General features: G+C 47.5%; 2 protein-coding genes across 2 annotated transcripts; both read right to left on the bottom strand.

Annotated features, from left to right (window-relative positions):
* On the bottom strand, nt 1-972 carry LOC136635234 (olfactory receptor 6N1-like). The gene has a single exon (XM_066610385.1). The coding sequence runs from the start codon at nt 970-972 to the stop codon at nt 1-3; it is 972 nt and encodes a 323-aa protein (XP_066466482.1).
* An 11,052-nt stretch (nt 973-12,024) lies between these two features.
* Nucleotides 12,025-14,340, bottom strand: LOC136635233 (olfactory receptor 6N2-like). Its single transcript, XM_066610384.1, has 2 exons — nt 14,332-14,340; nt 12,025-12,954 (listed from the first exon to the last, which is right to left on the bottom strand). The coding sequence occupies exons 1-2, from the start codon at nt 14,338-14,340 to the stop codon at nt 12,025-12,027; spliced, it is 939 nt and encodes a 312-aa protein (XP_066466481.1).
* Nucleotides 14,341-15,753: the final 1,413 nt, after the last annotated feature.

Genomic DNA, 15,753 nt, shown 5'->3' with positions numbered 1-15,753 from the left:
TTAACTTCCAAGCCTCCTAGGCTGTTCTCTTTCCCGAGCCATTGTTTTCTGCCTCCAGAACATCCTCTTCAAGGCTGCTTTGATTTCCTTGTTCCTCAAGCTGTAGATAATTGGATTAAGGAAAGGGGTTATGATGGCATAGACGACAGCCAGCGCCCTGTCATAATCCAAAGAGTAGCTTTTCGTCAGCCGGACGTACATGAACAAGATGCTTCCGAAGAAGATGAGCACCACGGTGAGGTGGGCCGCGCAGGTGGAGAAGGCCTTCCTCCGTCCAGCAGCCGTGCGGATCTTCACAATGGCCCTGATGATCTGCAAGTAGGACAGTAAGATCAGGAGAAAAGTGGCCAAGATCTTGCATGCATTGACCACAAAATCCACCAGGATGTTGACGGAGGTGTCGGTGCAGGCCAAGCTCAGCACTGGAGGGAAGTCGCAGAAGATGTGCTTGATCTGATTAGGGCCACAGAAGGGCAGCTTGGAGATCAAGACAATTTCGGTGATGGGGCCCAGCAAGCCACAGATCCAGCAGCTGGCAGCCAGCTTGATGCACATCTGGCTGGTCATGATGGCCGGATAGCGGAGTGGGTTACAGATGGCCAGATACCGGTCAAAGGCCATGACTGTCAGCAGATAGCACTCAGTGGCTCCCAAGGAGTGGAAGAAGTAGATCTGCAAAAGGCAGCCAGTGAAGGAGATGTTTCTCCTTTTGCTGAGCATGTTGGAGAGCATCTTGGGGATGGTGGCTGCCGTGTACCAGATCTCCAGGAAGGACAGGATGCTGACAAAGAAGTACATGGGGGTGTGGAGCTGAGGATCAGTGCGGATGATGGTGAAAATCAACAGGTTACCGGAGATGGTGAAGAGGTAAATGAGGAGGAGCAGGAGGAAGAGGGGCTTGTGGAAGTGTTGCAGGCTGGGGAAACCCTCAAGGATGAATTCGGCCACCTTGGTTTGGTTGACGGTTTCCATGGTGTATGGAAGTTGCTTGACACACGTATAACAGCTTCAGAGAACTCACAGAGGAGGGATAGGTCTATCAACAACTGATAGTCACAGTAGCCAAGTGAAACCTCCTTGTTCTAAAGCGGAATATCTCAAAAGAATGCAGGCTGTAGACAAATAATGGGGGCGCCTGGTTTCCTTTGTGGCCTACTTGTGGGGAAAAGGGAGAGGCTGCAGATCGAGGGTAAAGCACATGCAGAAGGTCCCAGTTTTGACTCCCACCCTGCCAATTCACCAAACCCTGGAGAGTTGTTGCTGCCAGTCCATCCCTGATAACACTGAAGGACAAGGGTCTGACTCAATAGGCAGTAGCTTCCAATGGTGATGGACTCCATTGGTCATCAGAGTTTTCCTGATGTTCTTGCAACTCATTGCAGATTAAAAGAAGTTCAATATTTTTGCTTCAGCACAGCCCCTCCACCCCTGCAGTGAATTCTTGAGTCCAAGACGGGCACTCACCTCTCTCCACATTTCTTAGGATTCAGAGAGAAGTCTCTTTCCTGCAAATTCACGAAAATGGCAAATCTTGGACTCCATCAAGCAGGTTCTTCAATGTGTTTCTACGCCTGACACACTCGACTGGGCATGTGATTCCAAAAATTGCTGAGGATTACATACGTATTTGTCTGTGGTCTTCGGGGGCTTGTTACGGACCCTAATGGGATGGAATTGGTCCCTAGAACCAGCTCTACCCCTTGGGAGCAAATTAGAGAGAATATAGTTGTACCCCAAAGTACAGATGACTGAGCATGAGAATCAGGATTATCACCAAGCGGCTTGGTTGCTTTCTAGTGTTTGGGGGGGGGGAGTGTGTTGCCACTTCTGGTTGAACATTGTTCCTAAGCTAATACTTTTTTAATTTTTCCAACAGCCCTGGTGTTCAGCTCAAATATGGTGAAATCAAGACATAGGATAATTTTATCCTTAAATTGGGGAAGGGCTATTGCCTGGTGATCCAGTCCCCACTTTTCATCCAAGAGGTTCCAAGTTCACTCCTGAAACATGGATGGGATAAAAAGACCCCTGCCTGAAATGTTGGAGGGTTGCTGCCCATCCGTGTTGACAACCCTGACCTAGTTGGAGCAAGGGGCAGACTAAACAGGCAGAAACTCCATCCACGAATAGCCTCAGAACTTGAGGCAATTAGTTGACTGATCTTTCCATCACCCATGTTTTCATTGGAGGCTTCTGCAGGACCTATCAGAAATCAGGTCCCAACCCACAGTTTGAGAAACACTGCTCTATTTCATTGGAATCCATTGCTGCAGAAGGCCTTTTAGACTGACAACTCTCTATGACGGGTTGTTGGGTAAACCAATAAATACCAGAAGGTTCACAGCCACAAAAACTCTAAGCACACAGCAATATAGATTTTCTTCAGTGAAAATTACTGAGCAATAATTTCCTTTATTTTTCTAGTAACAAGAACATTATTAACTTTATTCCAGTAACAACACATTTCATTTTACTCAAGGACTGGTCCGGAGCCCTGGGCTGGAGTTGCATGCAGGGGGTTCTAGGTTTAATCTCTGGCAGTATCCCCAAACAAAACTGGGAACAATTCCTCCCTCTGAAACCTGGGGAGTTGCTGCCAGTCAGTGCTTGACAGTACTGAGCCCAAGGGATTCAGGATCTGACTTAACAGGCTCATGTGTCCAGGTTAAGCAGACTGGATCAATATGAAGGTTTAGACTCATGTAGGATGATGGTTGCCTCTTGAGCAGACTTGACAACATTTTGGGCTATGGGCTGTGCTTTTCATGCTTCTGATTTGTTTTTAAATGGTTTAATCCTTTTCCAGAATCAACATTTTACAGACTTTTCACAAGAGTTTGACAAAATGTATTGCATTCAAGGAGACGAAAGGAAGGATGTCTCAATGACATTTCAAGTGGCAGACTGGTCAGCTCCCCGAACACGAATCACATCAACCCACTTCATAGATAAAGACTCCACCCCACTGTGGAGAGCCAATGGGGAGACAACGCAATACTCCACTCAGAGAACTTTCAGAATCAAGGGAACTGATGTACCCACTAGTGACGAATGAGCTTGCTAAGACTTGCCTCAAACAGTCTTGGAAAAGAATGGAATGATTTACTAAAACAGTAGATCCCAAACTGTGGGTCTGGACAAACTGACTGACCTGATTTTTGCTGGGTGGATTGCCAAAGGGCAATGGATAGATCAGATAATTGATCCTTAGAATTGAGAACTGCTCCCTCGTTGCTACTATTTTGGCATGGACTGAAGACCTTTTTATTTCAAAAAGCTTTTAACTGTTGACAGGCTGGCTGACTGTCTTTCTCCTTTTATATTAGAATCCACGGGGTTTGTTTTAGATGTTTAATTATTTGAAAACTGTTTTAATTATTGTTTTTAATTGTTAATTTTGTAGTTTTAATTGCTGTAGGCAGCCTTGTGTGCCCATGGGGCAAAAAGGTGGGATATAAATCAATAAAATAATAATAAATAATAACTAATTGCCTCAAGCCCAGAGGTTGTTCAAAAATCAGGTACTGTAGCAGCTAATTACCCTGCAAAGAGCTCAGCTCCTGCAGCTTGCAAGATAGCTGCTCAGTGCCCTGCAGTGAACTGAGCTCCTGAGGTTTGCAAGCATGCGTAAAAATAGGGAGATAAATGTTTGAGGGTCTTTTTCTGATTATTATTACTTATAAATAAAATATTGTTTCTTTATAGATTTTTTTTAAAGGCTGGGTCTTGATTTTTATAGGTGGGTCTCAACAGAGTGTTGTTTTAAAAAGTGAGTCCTGGTGCTAAAAAGTTTGGGAACCACTGTCCTAAAACATCAGAAATTGGATTGGCTGGAATGAAGCGCCAAGGTTTGAAAAGGGAGAACTGCTCACTGGGTAAGGATTAGAAAGACCCCCCTTTCAGCATGAGGATTGCCCAAAAGGGGGTCTTTTTCACTTCCCCCGAATCACCAGAAGACACCAAGAACAGCTGAGAGTGTTTCCGCTGTTCGACTGCAAGGGAATCAAGGGAACCAGCAGTTCTTTCTTGCTTGGGTTTCAATCTGAGTGGGAGACAATTTAAGAATTTACAAAAGTCTTCTCTCCTCGGGGGGCAACCACAAACAAGCCCCTGAAATTCATTTCCAGGCCTGCCTCAGGAGAGTTTCACATGAAGGTGCTACTTGGAAGTTGCTGGTGCACCAACTCCTTGAGTTTGCTCCTTGCCCTAGAGCAGTGGTTAGCCCAGGACCCACTTTTTAGAATGATAATATGTCCGGACCCACCAAAAGTGATGTCATTAACCTGGAAGTGAGGTCATGACCAGAAGTGACATCATCAGGCAGGAAAATTTTTTAACAATCCTAGGCTGAAATCCTGTCCACACTTAGCCAGGAGGAAGCCCCATTGACTATCATTGTTAAAAGCATATACATAGTAGCCTGTTAAAAGTACTGTCACATTTCCCCAAATGCAGCCACATATCATGGGAGCATCAAGTCTAATATACTAAAAATAAAACATTGAAATGAATGGGGACCCACCTGAAACTGACTTGCAACCCACCTAGTGGGTCCCGACCCACAGTTTGAGAAACCGTGCTCTAGAGCAGGAGTGTCCAAATATGTTGGCAGGAGGGCCATATCATCTCTCTGACCTGTTGGGGGCCAGGAAAAAAAGAATTCATTTACATTTAAAATTTGAATAAATTTACATAAATGAATTTATTAGAGATGAGACTTTTATGAATGAATGAAGGTCTTGTAATAGCTCAAGGACTATAAAAGGCCTGGCACAAAGCAAGGCCAGCCTTTCCTTTGCTGCCACTGCTGCTTCACAGGCATGAAACAGCAAGTAGTGGAGGGAGCCCTTCTCGAACAGTTGTCCTCACGCTGAGAGCAGTTGCATCAGGCCAGCACGGGCTCCAGCAAGGCTCCAGAGGGCCAGAGGCTCATTGGAGACTGGGGGCTCCCCGCAGGCCAGATTAGGAGCCCCTGAAGACCGCAAGTGGCCCCCGGGCCAGGGTTTGGGCACCCCTGCTCTAGAGGCCTCCTGTCCTTCCCTGCTGCTCAAAACTTGTTTGGAGGGGGGGCTTGCCACCTTGCTGAAAGTGCTGGACAGCTCCTCTTGCCAAGACTGGAGACATTGTAGAGATTTCTTTGCAACCCTGCGCTGAGTTAATCCCCACCCCGTTGAATATACTGCAGTGGATAAAAAATGAGATAAAATATATTCTAACTATATGGGTAGATCATACAACCACCACCACCACTTTTTGTGCATAGTTGAAAAGCTGATTGATGTTCCTTTTGGAGATCATTTCTTGAAATGGTTGCCCATTTTCACTGAACCTCCCTGTTTTAGCTCATTCTGTAATGGGCAAATTGAGAAAATCTTCAATCCATTTTTTTTTAGGGGGGGGATGATGGGCACAGTTTACAACTTCCAAAATGGTCAAATCATATAGTTTTCTTCTCCTCTCCCCCCTCCCCCAAATAGTGTGGATTGTAAGCCTGTCTCCCGGGACAAGAGGTTGGAAATGAGAATGGAAGTTTCAAGGGCAAGGCTAAATTGAGCCCATCGACAACTCCTTTCCTTAAAGAAAAAAGATGCAATTATAGAGTGACTCCCGAATGTGTGGGCTAGACTCACTTAAGGGCTGTTGCCATCACCAGCATTTTGCAGTTGAAAGGAATGGAGAATAAATTGGGAGAGACCTGTGGAGCAAAATAAAAAGTTCTGCTGAATACACAGTGAGTAGTGTATAATAAAAGCCTTGCTGGATAAGGCCAGAGAGGTCCAGCATTCTGTTCCCTACAGCAGTCAACCAGTTGACCACAGGGCACAAAGGCAGCCACAGTCACCCCCAGATGGCACTCTGCTCCCCAGAAACTAACATTCAAAGGCAGTGATTTTCAACCTTTTTGTCTCACAGCACACGGACAAGGTGTACCATCAGTCTTTTGACAATTGACAAGGCACACCATGCTGCTGGTGGGAGGCTCACATCTCCCAATGGCCCTACTAATAAATGACACTCCCCCAAACTCCCACGGCACACCTGCAGACCATTTGTGGCACACCAGTGTGCCATGGCACAGTGATTGAAAATGGCTGTTCAAAGGCATGAAGGTTCCACTTAGCCTTGATGGCTAATAGAGGTGCCTTCTGCTGAAAGTCAGGATGGTGTAGAAGTTTGGTTGTTGGACTTAAGACCTGGAAGATCCAAGTTCAATTCCCTGTTTAGCCACAAAGCTTCCTGGGTGACTCTGGGCCACTTACATCACATGGTTATTACGAGGGGAGGAACCCTGCATGCCATCCTGAGCTCCTTGGAGGAAGGGTGGTAGAAAAACATGAAACGTAAATAAATAAAATCTGAAGGGGAGTCTTCTTCAGGAGCGCCATAGCTTGCCCTGAAAACAGTTTGCTTTCATGCTGGTTTTGTGGCTACCCAAAACAAGTAGCACAAGGTTTTAACCACCAGCCTCATGAGAAAGGGTCAGACTTTCAGAGGATGGGGTGTTGTGGTGGGCAAGGCCTCTGAGAGGAATTTTATCAGGGGGTACCAAGTTTCTCTTGGATCCCTTTCCAAAGGGGGCGTGAGCAAAGCAGAGCAGGGGGAAAGTGGTGACAGCCAGAATAGTCTTTGGAGCTCAGGTCTACCCTCCCACACAGCATTGGCAGCTAGGCACAGTAATACAGAAAATCAGGCACACTCCTCTCTTTAAAACCTTTTAAATACAGAAAATAATTGCAGAAAGTTAGCACCATATTTAGGCTCCCACTAGAATGGAAAGTGTCCTTTGTGCACCAAAACATACTTCTGCTGCAGCCGAAGCCCTGCAGCTGTGTCCCTGAGCTCCTCTACGCTCCTTCATGACAAAGAGCTACTGTAGCAGGCCAATTTCCCCCCAGATTTGACACTAGTGGTACCCCCACCGTCCCACTTGGGCAGTTCAGGCGAGATCAAGAAATGTAAGATCTTAGGAAACTTATGGGCCCCTCCTTTGGCTCCTGGGCCCCCTTTTTGACGCTAGGCCTGGGTAAAAATAATTACCCCTGTGTGCCCCTCTCATGGGCCATGGTGGTGGGCATCAGCAAAGACATCACGGCCAAACTTCTGAAAGAAGCGCATTTATATCAAGATTATGCTGTGTTTCTTGATCTGCTTCTGTACCAGCACAAGTCCCAGTTGTATGCTGGTAACTGAGCAGGTAGGAAGGGCCACATCTCAAAGAATAGAGCACCCACTTTGTGGAATCTCCAGTGAGAACTGGGAAAGACCCCTGTCTGAAACCACTGAGGGCTGCTGCCGATCAGTGCTCAACAATCCTGAGCGACATGAACCAAGGCTCAGTGTGGCAGTGTGAACTCAGTGTGGCAGCTTCAGTTGCTCCTTAGAAGTCTCCACAGTTAGTCAGAGCACCTGTTTTGCATGCAGAAAGTCCCTTGGTTGATCTCTGGCAGCATCTCCAGGCAGGCCTGGGAAAGTCACCTCACTGGAAACCCGGAGAGCTGCTGCCAGCCAGTGCCTGGCAATGCTGAACCAGATGGACTCATGATTGGGTTCAGAGTGATTTAGCTTTCTGTATTCACAGAGCAGTTTCTAGGAGACAACACACAGAAATACAATTGAACATCCACATTCCAGAAACATCCAGAAAAGAAAATTTTCTTCCTCCAGGTTGGTTTTGTTTGTTTCGTGTGTGTGTGTGTGTGTGTGTGTGTGTGTGTGTGTGTGTTCAAAGAGATCATTGTCACTGAGCTGCATGAAATCCTCTGTCTCTGCTGAAGAGAAGGTGGAGTACCTCAGGACACGAGGGATGCAAACATCATCATGCTGTACGAGAACAAAGGCAACAGGGGTGACTACAACAACTACAGCGGCATCTCTCTCCTTAGCGTTGTAGGAAAGCTGTTGGCCCGAGTTGCACTAAAGAGGCTCCAGGGACTTGCAGAGAGCGTTTATCCAGAATCGCAATGCGGATTCCGAGCCAGCAGGTCCACCACTGATATGGTATTCTCCCTTAGACAACTGCAGGAGAAATGCAGGAAACGACAGCCACTCTTTATAGCCTTCATAGATCTCACGAAGGCCTTCAACCTGGTCAGCAGGGACAGCCTCTTCAAGATTCTCCCCAAGATCGGATGTCCACCCAGGCTCCTCAGCATCATCAGATCCTTCCACAAGGACATGAAGGGCACTGTTGTCTTCGATGGCTCCATATCAGACCTCTTTGACATCCGAAGCAGAGTGAAGCAGGGCTGTGTCCTTGTGCCAACCTTGCTTGGGATTTTCTTTGCTGTCCTGCTGAAGCATGCCTTTGGAACTGCAACAGAAGGCATCTATCTCCAGACCAGATCAGACGGAAAGCTCTTCAACCTCTCCAGACTGAGAGCAAAGTCCAAAGTCCAGCTGAAATGTCTGTGTGACTTCCTCTTTGCCGACGATGCAGCTGTCACTACCCACTCTGCCAAAGATCTCCAGCAGCTCATGGATCGTTTTAGCAAGGCCTGCCAAGATTTTGGACTGACAATCAGCCTGAAGAAAACACAGGTCATGGTTCAGGATGTGGACTCACCTCCCTGCATTACAATCTTTGTGCATGAACTGGAGGTTGTCCATGACTTTGTGTATCTTGGCTCAACGATCTCCGATACTCTTTCTCTCGATACCGAGCTAAACAAACACATTGCTAAAGCAGCTACCATGTTTTCCAGACTCACAAAGAGAGTCTGGTCCAACAAGAAGCTGACAGAACATCCAGGTCTACAGAGCTTGTGTCCTGAGTACACTTCTGTACTGCAGCGAATCATGGACTCTTCGCTCACAACAGGAGAGGAAACTGAACGCTTTCCACATGCGCTGCCTCCGGCGCATCCTCAGCATCACCTGGTAGGACAAAGTTCCAAACAACACAGTCCTGGAACGAGCTGGAATCCCTAGCATATATGCACTGCTGAAACAGAGACGCCTGCGTTGGCTCGGTCATGTGAGAATGGATGATGGCTGGATCCCAAAGGATCTCCTCTATGGAGAACTCGTGCAAGGCAAGCGCCCTACAGGTAGACCACAGCTGCGATACAAGGACATCTGCAAGAGGGATCTGAAAGCCTCAGGAATGAACCTCAACAGATGGGAAACCCTGGCCTCTGAGAGTTCTGCTTGGAGGCAGGCTGTGCAGCATGGCCTTTCCCAGTTTGAAGAGACACTTGGCCAACAGTCTGAGGCAAAGAGGCAAAGAAGGAAGGCCCATAGCCAGGGAGACAGACCAGGGACAGACTGCACTTGCTCCCAGTGTGGAAGGGACTGTCACTCCCGAATCGGCCTTTTCAGCCACACTAGACGCTGTTCCAGAACTACCTTTCAGAGTGCGATACCATAGTCTCTCGAGACTGAAGGTTGCCAACAGTGTGTTCCCCACTCCATCCCCCTCCTCACCCCCTCCTCACCATCAGTGCCAGCACTACATCCTCTGATTGTCCTTTTGACTCTGAGAGCCAGGATTTGAGAGCCAGGATGGTGTAGTGGTTTGTGAGGTGGACTTAGACCAGGAGGGTCCAGGTTCAAATCCCCACTCAGCCATGAAGCTTCCTGGGTGAGTGTTCTATCTGTCTGTCAGTCTCAACTATCTTACAGGGTTGTTGTGAGGACAAAGAGAGAGGAACCATGTACTTGACCCTGAGCTCCTTAGAGGAAGGGTGGTAGAACAACGTGAAGAATAAAATAAATACTGCAAATAAAACTGGTTGGGCTGGTGGAACTGAGAGAAGGAAAAAGGCTTCTGCTCACCTCCATGCTCTTGGCCACCCAGGCTCTTTGGAAGAGAGAGTGGAGACCTCCCTTGGAGGGATCAAAGGGCGCAGGAACTCCTTGCCACATGACACTGTTCTCCCCTTCCTGCAATAAGAGCAGGATTATAGCAGGCTGTGCCTGGAAGGAAAGGAAGCTCACTCCTTGTGCGGGAAGGGAATAGCGGAAGGCAACCTGGCTGGCACTGTGTGCTTCCAGTCCGGTGGCAGGCCAATGGCAGTGGCAGGCAACCCTGCCAGTTTGCCACTCCTCTCCCGCTTGCCCCTCAAAGGGACTGCCTCATCTGTGCTCACAGGTTTCCTGGCCCTGTTTACCTGCCATGTATATACAGGTCAAATGGAGACCATTTTTAAAAGCGAATCCTGGCTTTCTTGCATGTGTGAACCCTGTGCTATCCAACTTGGGTCTCCTCCTCAAATAAATGGATAAAAGAGCAGAGTTTGAAGCAGTTAGGTGAGGGGCAGAACTCTGAACTTGGACTGTGGCTGTAGCTGACCTCAAGGGAGGGGCCACCACCGAAGAAGGCCCTGTCTCTTGTTCCTTCCAACCTGATCTCTGTCAAATCAGGGGCTCTGATGCAAGCTCAAGAGCTTGGCAGGGTGTCAACTGCAGGGCACTGGCATTGCCGGGGGGTGCGGGGGGTGCGGGCCTCACCGGGTGATGTGCCAGGGGGGTGACATGCCCTGGGGGGGAGGACACGCTAACATCGCAGGGTAGGAGTTACTGTGTCATGCCATACACCATTGGATGTGGAATGGCCAGCAGAGTGCAGTGCAACAACAACAACAAAAGAATTGAAATAGCTCCTTTTGTTCAAAAGTTATGGCCAAAAAACCGGAAGGAAAAAATGCATGGAGCCCTATGGAAAGTGAAAGTGAGCCATATCGCGCATTTACTCATGAGTAGGCAGACTTGTCTTTGTCCGTCGGAAAGGGCAGGCTGAGAGGAATTCAACGACACCTGAATGGTCCCGATCCAATGAATGCAACCCAAAAAAAAAAACACCCGAGAAACTCCCCTCGCCCAGCTGTGAGTCTGAGCCTGAAACGAACCCAGGTGCCACGTTTACTCATGAGTAGGCGGACTTACCTTAGTTGTGCAGGCTGAGAGGCTCCAAGGACATCAGAATGGTCCTCATCCAATGAGTGCAGCCCCCAAAAACACCGAAAAGGAGGTTCCTCCCTCCCAGCTGCCTCCCTCCCAGTCTATGGAGCCCTATGGAAAGCAAAGCAGCCTCATAGTCGCGTTTACTCATGAGTAGGCAGATGTGCCTTGGCTGATGGTCAGCCCAGGCAAAGGGGAATGTGAGGACACCAAAAGGGTCCTGATCCAATGGAGCTGGAGTGCAACAGAAGGCAGCCTTCTCCCCAAAAAAGAACAAAAAAGAGGCTTGAATGGTAAGGGGAAAGTTTTCTATTTTGTACTTGTGAAGCCAGGAGGGTCTTTATTCTGATGTGCCTGAAATAGAAGAATTTTAACTGGGCACTGGGAGGGCTGGAAATCTCACTGATTCTTTTTGGGGGATTGTTATTGCAGGCAGACTACAGAGTAAGCTCCATTGACCGCTATGGGACTTACTTCAGAGTAAGACATGCATAGCAGTGGGCTCACAGGCTGCAATCCTACCCACATTTTCCTGAGAGTAAGCCCCATTGACTTACTCTCAGAGTAGACATACATAGGCTTGGGCTCACAGGCTACAATCCTACCCACACTTTCCTGAGAGTAAGCCCCATTGACCACTATGGGACTTACTTCAGAATAGATACACTTGGTGGATCAGGACCGGCTCCCCCTTATTTAATTATTTAATTTTAATTTAATTATTTATAATTATTTATTTTAACTGCTTGATGATGTCACTTCTGGCCATGACATCACTTCCAATGGGTCCTGGACAGATTGTCATTCTAAAAAGTGGGTCCCAGTGCTAAAAGTTTGAGAACTGCTGCAATGAGTTGTGAGACTCTACAAGTTTTCAAAATCATTAAAATCAGAATTTGGACGAATAAGACCATCATGTTATATATCAATCAATGCGTAATTTCATGCAGAATGCAATGAAACAAACCACATTGAAATATCTGTGTTCTAACAAAAGGTACAGCAAAAAAACCAGTGAAAGCGGTGAAGGTGGTGATGTACCATCACCCCGCCCACTACATGGGGTGACGCGCAGGCCTCCCGCACCGGGTGACGCAACTCCCAGTGATGCCACTGCTGCAGAGTCTAATTGGTGTCATTTTTCTTCTGGATTCTCCTCCTTATTGCTTTCAGGATTTCTTTGTTCCGCAAACTGTAGATAATCGGGTTGACCAGCGGGGTGACAACAGAATAGATCACAGCAAAAGCTCGGTCATAGACCAAGGAATAGCTCTCCTTCAGCCGGACGTACATGAAAATAATACTTCCAAAGAACATCAACACCACAATCAGGTGGGAGGCGCAGGTGGAAAAGGCTTTCTTGCGGCCCTCGGTGGTTCGGATTTTCAGGACTGACTGGATGATCTTCAGGTAGGAGACCATGATGAAGAGGAAGGTCACGAGGATGATGAAGGCGTTGACGGCGAAGTCCACCCGGATGTTGATGGAGGTGTCGGTGCAGGCCAGACTGAGCAAGGGGGGAAAGTCGCAGAAGATGTGCTCAATCTGGTTAGGGCCACAAAATGGCAGCCGAGATACCAAGATCACTTCCGAGACAGGACACATGAAGCCACAAAGCCAGCAGCTGCTGGCCAGTTGGACGCATAGTTTGGTGGTCATGATGGATGGGTAGCGCAAAGGCTCGCAGATGGCCAGGTACCTGTCGTACGCCATTGCCGTCAGCAGGTAGCACTCTGTGGCTCCCAATGAGTGGAAGAAGTAGGTCTGCATCAGGCAGCCAGTGAAGGAGATGTTCTTCTTTTCACTGAGCAGGTTGGAGAGCATCTTGGGAATGGTGGTGGCCGTGTACCAGACCTCCAGGAAGGACAGGATGCTGACAAAGAAGTACATGGGGCTGTGCAGCCGGGGGTCTGTGCGAATGATGGCGAAAATCAACAGGTTGCCAGAAATAGTGAAGAGGTAGATGAGGAGGAGGAGAAGGAAGAGGGGCTTGTGGAAGTGCTGGAGGTTTGGGAAACCCATAATGATGAAATCAGCAACCTTGGTCTGGTTGCCCTTGGTGTTGCCCATGGCTCAGTCTGAGAACGGGAAGATCTGTCAGCATCGTCTTTGAGTGGCAAGTCCTGAGAATATTATACAGTCCAATATATAACTGGTCCTTTCAACCTGAATGTGGATGGAAGTCAAAAATGGATGAATGTCAAAGCAGACCTTTATTGAGCTTACATGTTTATTTTGGCCGGCAAAAAATGTAGACATTTTTCTACATGTAGACATGTAGAAATGTAGACGGTCAGCCCAATCCCATCCACACTTTCCTGGGAGTAAGCCCCATTGACCCTAATGGGACATACTTCTGAGTAGACATGCATAGGATTGGGCTGTAACTCCTGTGTATAACACTTGCAGATGGGTGCAAAAACTAAAACTTTTTATTTCTGTTTAACGAAAGAAATGTTTCGTTCAGGAACGAAATTTCTGTTCAGGAACGAAATTTCTGTTCAGGAAACAAATGCCTGAAATTTGGTTCTAATTGAAAGTGGCTGAAAAAGCAAAGTGATGAAAGGCAAGTGGATGAAAGTCAAGGGATTGCTGTCTTGGTAAACTGGGGAGAAGGAAAGACAACACAATTCAAAAGATGAGTATCACAAAGTGACAAAGGAATGGCACTTTGACAAATGAGGAGAAAGATGGGGTGGAAAGAGCCGCCTCAGAGTATTAATTCTATGCAGGTTGAGTCTCCATATCCACAAGAGTTCTGTTCCCGGAACCCAAGTGGATGCCAAAAATCATGTTAAAGGAAATCCATTTAAAAAACAATGTCCCTTTGCTCTGAGATTTAAAAACAGCCTTTATAATGCAGGACAGAGGCACAGGCAGACAATCAATCCATCAATATCTCTCCAGATGCTTAGAAAGGCTTCACTCCGAGGCAGTGACCCCTCCCGACACCAGGAGTGCAGTGTGGGGAAAGAATGCAAAGAGGAGGTGATGATCTCTCCACATGTCAGGGGGAAGGGAAGGGTCACTTGCCTTGGACTGAAGCTGTTCTAAGCTCCTGGAGAGAGAGAATGATTGAGTATCTGCTGGCTGCCTTCTCCCACATTAAGCAGATATTGTTAAACAAATTTTAACAAATTTTAATTTCTCCTACTGTTAAACAAATTTTTTCCTTTAATTTAAAGGACCCTTCTCATTCTATTGAGAGAAAACTGTGGGTGAAAAATCTATGGATAATTAGGTTATACCTGTACAATTTGTATTAGTGACCGTCCACACTGCTTCGGTTTATTTTGTCAAAATATTCACAGGCTGCAAATGGGTCCCCCTTTTTCTGTCAATAATTGGCATTGAAAGTTGTCAAAGAGCAGACTGCTTTGTCTCCCATCCATCCCAAGGTCACCCAGGGAATTCAGTGGCTGAGTGGGGAACTGTACCCATATCCTAGCGCAATGTTCCAACCAGTACACCTCTCTCTCTCTCTTTCTCTCTCTCTCTCTCTCAAAAATGCAATCATTAAGACATTAATACCTTTAAGAGATGTTGAAGTCCCCAAAACATGTGCACCCATGTCTTGGAACTCCTTGCCACAGGATATGGTGATGGCACCTGACCTAGATTCCTTGTAAAGGGGATTGGGCAGGTTAATGGCAGAAAAGTCCCTCATAGGCTACAAGCCGTGATAAATGTGGATTAGGTGGGCCTTTGGCCTGATCCAGCAGGACTCATCTTATGTAGCTCTGATTACAGAGGTAAATTCGGGGGGGGGGGCAGTTAATGGCCATTGATGAAGATTCTCTGTTATGCTTTGAATGTGAAGTGGCGAAGGTCAAGCATCTCCACGTGGCTGCTGGTGAGAAAAGAAATTATAGCCTGTGCATCACTTTATATCAGGCAGCAGGGCAGGGAGAGATCTCTCTCTGCCTGGGAGCTTGGAGAGCCACTCCCAATCAGAGGAGAAGGCAACAGCTGGACCCAAAATCTGAACTGGTGTAAGCCAGCTTTGATATGTCTAGGGCAGTGTTTCTCAACTATGGTACCACCAGTGGTACATGAGGTGGTGTCTGGTGGTCTTGTGGGACCCCTGGACCTCTGCCGCCCAGCAGTGAGACCAGGAATGTAACACAATAAACAGCAGTAGGAGACTCAGCTTGGCAGGCAGGCATTTCAAATCAGGCTTTTCCACACTCGAAAAGTCCATTCCGTGCACCCTGAGCCTCTTACTGGTGTCTGATGTGTTGCATCCAGCCTCCCAACTCAGATGTAACCGGCAATGATGTCATCACCAGTTACTTCCAGTGGTACTTCGTATAGGTGGACCACATGAAGTGGTACAGTGGAGAACAAACCTTGAGAAACACTGGTCTAGGGGTTCATTTTGCAAAGGGAGGAAGGGCTCATTTCTTTGCTGCCTGGCACCTGAAGTTGGAAAGCAGGAGGAAGTCAGTGTCATGCCTTCTCTCTGAGGAGGGCAGAGGTTGGCGGAGGTTTGCATAGAGAAGGTCCCAGGTTTGATCCTTGGTGGTGTTTCTGGGAAAGGCTCTGTTAGACAGCTGCTGCCAGTCAGGGTTGGCAATGCTGAGCTGTGGGCCAAGAACTGGACTCCATAGGAGACAGATTTCAGCCACCATGCCAAAATTAAGCAGATGGGAGGCTGCTTGGGATGTTCACATCCTCTGCTTGAGGTCTATTTTTGTTGGCATCCTTCAGTCTTGGAAGACTCTGAAAGTATCGCACTCTGAATGGTGGTTCTGGAACAGAGTGTCCTCTCCAGTGCGTGAAGCCTGGGTAAAGTAGATATGGAGGATAGGCTGTTACCCATGCAGCAAATCCCCCCTCTCCACGTCGCTGAAA

This window comes from Tiliqua scincoides, chromosome 15 (genome assembly GCF_035046505.1).
Source record: "Tiliqua scincoides isolate rTilSci1 chromosome 15, rTilSci1.hap2, whole genome shotgun sequence".
Taxonomy (NCBI): domain Eukaryota; kingdom Metazoa; phylum Chordata; class Lepidosauria; order Squamata; family Scincidae; genus Tiliqua; species Tiliqua scincoides.
The sequence above is the reverse complement of the archived record's forward strand: the minus strand, read 5'-3'. Positions and strand labels throughout refer to the sequence as shown.